This window comes from Heterodontus francisci, chromosome 23 (assembly GCF_036365525.1).
Source record: "Heterodontus francisci isolate sHetFra1 chromosome 23, sHetFra1.hap1, whole genome shotgun sequence".
Classification (NCBI taxonomy): Eukaryota; Metazoa; Chordata; class Chondrichthyes; order Heterodontiformes; family Heterodontidae; genus Heterodontus; species Heterodontus francisci.
Genome location: NC_090393.1, coordinates 33885318 through 33890555, shown reverse-complemented (window position 1 = coordinate 33890555; position 5238 = coordinate 33885318). Strand labels below are relative to the sequence as shown.

The 5238-nt window shown below is 41.4% G+C and overlaps 1 protein-coding gene across 2 annotated transcripts; it reads right to left on the bottom strand.

Annotated features, from left to right (window-relative positions):
• Nucleotides 1-2143: 2143 nt before the first annotated feature.
• On the bottom strand, nt 2144-4443 carry LOC137382722 (hydroxycarboxylic acid receptor 3-like). Of its 2 annotated transcripts, XM_068055054.1 has the most exons (2): nt 4176-4443; nt 2144-3533 (listed from the first exon to the last, which is right to left on the bottom strand). In XM_068055054.1, exons 1-2 carry the CDS (start codon nt 4219-4221, stop codon nt 2710-2712), a joined length of 870 nt encoding a protein of 289 aa, XP_067911155.1. In that variant the 5' UTR covers nt 4222-4443; the 3' UTR covers nt 2144-2709. The 2 variants fall into 2 exon arrangements, with proteins under 2 accessions (XP_067911155.1, XP_067911154.1); XM_068055053.1 differs by lacking the exon at nt 4176-4443 and having other exon boundaries at nt 2144-4167.
• Between the last annotated feature and the right edge of the window lie 795 nt (nt 4444-5238).

The following is a 5238-nucleotide window of genomic DNA, read 5'->3' as shown; positions in this document are numbered from 1 at the left end:
GGGCTTGCAATTCTCAGAGTGCAACTTTTCCTCCAGTGTGAGCAGCTTTTGGCTAGATTCACCTTCCATTAAAGATGCACATCCAAATTCTGTACCTGTGCAAACAGTACATGAATTTTGCAGCAGGTTCTGCTCCTCATACTTTATTTTGTAATGACTGAAAATATTTTGTTCAAAAAATAAATGTTGTTAACTTTCAATGGTAACCCTCAAAAAAGGATTTGGATATATACTTGAAAAGGAAAAATGTGGAGGGCTGTGGTGAAACAGCAGGGGTGTGGGGTAAATTGGACAGCTCTTTCACAGGCACAATGGGACAAATGATCTCCTGTACTGCATGAGTCCATGAAATTGAATGCAGCAATGACAAACAGGAAGGTGAAAATGTTTTTCGGCTTGAAGTTTCAAATCAATTCTGAAAATTTGCATGCTATTATAGCTTGCGACACTCTAAAAGTGTAAAGAAAAAGGACGACCTGAGATTGCTGAAAAAAAGACATGCTGTCAAAGCTTTTTGTCTTGCACTCATCAGGACACATGGACTGCAGCGGTTCAAGAAGGCAGCTCATCACCACCTTCTCAAGGGCAATTCGGGATGGGCAATAAATGCTGGTATAGCCAGTGACGCCCACTTCCCATGAATGAATCAAAAAAAATGCTGGAATACCAAATTTTAAAGAGAGCAACAATTTATACTGCATGAGAAAAGGGTGCTGATTGGTCCACAAGTCGACTCTGATCGGTTGAGGCATTGCCATGAAGAATGCACCAGGGAACTATTGTCCCTACGCTTCTGTTTAATTCAAAAAAGGCACAATGCCCGGACATTTTCCTTTTACCTGCAAAGGACAGGTCCCTGCATATGAATATATGTAGCTTGCAGCAAGTGGAGGTGAGCCACATTATGAGCCTGACTGATAATCTAAAATTGTTAGTTAGTGTAATTCTTAGCACACTCAGGATTGCCCAGTAATTGCTGTCCAATCGCAGAATCACCTCTCATGTTAGACATTTTGTTCTGAATTTTTCAAGTACGAGCTGGTTGAGTACGGTCAGTACTCTGCCTATTGCTAACAGCCAAAGAGACATGCTGTTTGATACAATCCGCCAGTCGTTGGGACATACGGCCTAGGTACCTGGCTTTGAAATGGCACTGGAATTCATACACCACATTATTCATTTGTGTGGTAGGCAGAATGTCTTTTTGGTTTGACGGCAGCATTCTGTCAGTGGAAAGTACCACTTGTGTTGTTACTGCATAGAAGCAGTGTCAAATGGCTAGCTTCACCTGTTGCTCACATTTTTAAGATTCCTTAGCCTTCCAGGATAATTTGAGGAAGACTGGGCACTTTTCACATCCGAAAGTGGCAGCCTCAGGCGAATTCATGTGCATGTGCGATACACAACGGGCAATGATCTGATTGGGGTAGACATTATCCTGCAGGGTAGCTTTGATGTCCCCTATTTCGTCGTCAAGCTTGCATGGTGAGCAAATGTCTCAGGCCCTGTTTACAAGATTTCTTATAAGGTCAATCTTATAGCACGTGGAGCTATAGGAATCCCAACGCGTATATTGACCAGTGAAGGTAGGCTTGCAGTAAACAGCTGTAGAGAGCTATATTTGAATCTGCAGCTGAATGTAAGAATTTCTTTACACACCTTAATGTGCTCCATCCAGCATTTAAATTCACCTTTGAAATGGAGCAGTTTTTTAAATTTTTTTTAATTTACAAAATATACTTTATTCATAAAAATCTGTAAAAATTACATTCCCAAACCGTTTAAAACAGAATCAAGTCAAAAAATACAAACAGTGCAAAGGTGATCAGTTTCCTTCTATACAATCATGAGTTGCCTCACAACTTCCTTCCTGTTCAGATAGTTGACTTGGTGTTCGGTGGGTGCCCTCAATGTAACATTGGTGCCATCAATTGCACTCTGGACTTTGGAGAAGCCAGCAAGCTGAGAAAACTGAACCTCTGTCTCTCAGCTGACTTTCTGTATTTCCAACGTATGAAATTGACTATTCTGCTGTAAAGGGTGTCATTGATTTGATAGTTGGACAGTTTTTCGGCTACTTTGCAGATACCAGCACCCTCCCCCACACCAGCCCCGCCCACCCCGTCCCCCTTCTCCCCCCACCGTCCCCCAAATAGTTGTCTAAAAGTGATGATCCTCATAACCACAGAGAAACCAGTGCAGGCAGGTGAACGCTACTTCAGGTCTCTCTGCAGCAGGTCAGATTTGGCCGGTTGCACATTTGGCGAGTCGCCCTCTTATGCAGACCGCTCAGAAAGGACCTCATAGAAGATGTGAGGAATGCAATATCTGGCGTCGCCATCCTCCATCGCCAATTGCTCTCACCGTTTAAACAGCAAGCACCAATTCCACTTGCTATGAAATGTACGTTCCCATCCTGATCGACTTCTACAGATCGACAAAACTCTCCATACTTCACCGTAAACACCGAGAAGTGCTGTATGGATTATGTTCACCATGACTCATTGAATTCTGCAAAATCCTGAAGAAGCCTTTCCTTTAAATACTTTAAGTATTAAAAAGGTATTTTGGAGGTAGGTAACAACATGGAAGCCTATCGGTGCTTTCAGCACATACTCACTGGAAAGCAGATTAGCTGATTAAAAAATATTTCAGACTGTACACGACCTCAGTTTTCCCAGATCAAACTCGCATTAAACAAGCTGATAATTAGCAGGTAGTTTTTACTATCTCCGTAGACTCCGTTTGATCACAGGTTTTGTCGGCTGATGACAATTTTACATGTTCTCTTTTTGCCTCTCTTGAGATTGTGTGGCTGGTTCCCAACCTGCAACAGTTTACATTAAGAGAAGCAAGAGCCTTCTTCAAAGCATCTTTAAAGTTTGAACTCGAAAAATAGTAAATAACTGGGTCTAGCACGCTGTTCAGATACGTTATGCACAGTGTATTGTAAAATATCTGAACGGCAGTGTCATATGACTCGCAGGTCGATCTTTGCTTCGCAATTAAAACAGCGACTAAAGCAATGTTTGTGGGCAAGAAACAAAATATAAAAACTGCTGCCACCGTTATCACAAGCTTTACTGCGCGCTTATATTTAGCCCTTATTTCAGTTTTCATCAGTTTTAACTTCACGATGATGCAGATCGTGGAGAACAGGATAAACGAAGCTGGTAGCAGAAACTCGAAAACAAGAAAAGCAATATTGGTCCAAATTGTGGTAGCACTTAGAGACTGGCATATATTGAAGGGCTCACAGTATGTCAAATTTTTGTGCTCGAAGGTGTGAGGTTCTGTTAAAAAATGAATAGAAATTGACACTGACAGGATCCACAACATACCTGTTACCCTCACTGCACAGCTTTTAGGTAACTTGTTCATTTTATGGTGAGGGTGGACCACTTTAAAATATCGATCGATTGCCATAACCGTAAGAAAAGCGACACTCGCTGTGCGGTTTAGGAATATCATGAATATCTTCAGACGACAGGGAACATCACCAAAAATCCAGTTCTTCTTCCGTACAAAGTAATCTGCTCGAAACGGTAAACAGCAAATTAACAGAGTGTCTGCAATCGCCAGATTCAGTGAATACACAGTGTTTGGTTTCCAGGATTTTACGTGAAAACCAAAGATCCATAAAGCAATTACATTTCCAATGAATCCGAGGATAAACGTTATAATAATGATGGGTGGATTGTAGGATGAATGCATGTCTTCAGCAAAAACACATGACTGGTTCCCGTTGTCCATTGCTTGTAGTATAGCTGTGTCACACAACCACAGAAACCAGTTAATTAATTGAATGATGCACAAGCTTATATAGAGTTCTTCCACGTTACATCCAGGATTGTGGGCGGGACTTTAATGAAACCAGAATAATAAAGGATAAACCTATGAGCAATACTCCTAGAAATACCTTAAATATGCATTTACAGCTAAATCGTTCAAACTATATTGCAAACTTAGTAAAATGCATTTGGCTAGAAATGTTCTCTGAACAATAAAATGTATGCTTCTACGAATTTTACATTCCTGGAGTTACCCTTTTCACAAGAGGAAGTAAATCAAAGGTCCTTTTGTCTGCTTTGTTAAACATTTTGCAGTCGATAATCTGTCATTTTTCATTTTCGCTATATAAAAAAACTATTCAGCTAAGATGGTTATAAACCTACATCTAACCTGCTGATGAATGATTTTTTTTTGTTGCAGTGAATTCATGTCTGAACCTCAATATACAACAGTTCTGACGTCTTTGCAAGAAAAAGTGTTGGTAATTTTCTGCCACAAGATCCTCTGTTACTTGTTTTCTTTTCTGAAATCGTAGAGTAGCAGCAAGATAACTTCATGTGGTTTGACTCTTCTGAAACAAATAAAGAAGGGCATGTTGCCTCAAATGTACTGTGTGTTTGACAGTTGAACAGTGTGATTTTTACACACTTCAACAGCAACGTGCATTTACACAGTGGCTTTAACATAGGGGGAACTGGATGTGCAGGCAGGCCCTGCCTCTGCCAGTGGCAGCATCTTGACTGGAGTTGAGCATGACCTTCTCTTGAAAGAAAGAAGGTAGTGTGTTTGTGAAAATCTTGTGTTTAGAGAATATAACTGTTGTGGTCAAATATCTGCAGTGTGTCAGATGTGAGGTATGGGGAAGTGAGATTTGGAGAAGTGGTGAATTTATGAAGTGCAGAATGTGAGTAGGAGGAAACTAAAGTGAAGTGAAATGTGTTTCAATGGTTACAGGCAAGTGAAGAGAAGTGGGAGTATTCTGAGTGGTGAGGTCCGAGATAGTGAAAGTGTGAACAAAGATTATGGGAGCAGTAATCTTACCTTGGCAACTCTGGTGCGGTCATTTAACTTTTTCCAGCATTGAGGACATGTCCTGGTAGCTCAGCTCCTGGCATTGACCTCATCTGCAACCTCTTTCCACTAGCAGTGGAGGTGTTGCCTGGAGGGCTTTCTGCTCCCTGGGCACAACAGGGTCTTCCACCTGACCACCGCCTGGACCAGAGCTGCCAAAACATCACTGGAGATCCTGGGAGCCCAATCTGCAGGTCTTACAGTCACTTCCAGTGCATCTCACTATTAAAAGGTGCTAGCTGCCTTTAAGTGCTGTCAGAGACACCCAATCTCTGGACTCACCAAACCAGCTGCAGCTAATGAATAGCAGGGGTAGCATTGACTGCATACCTGAATCATTTTAATCATAGAATCACAGAAATTTACAGCACAGAA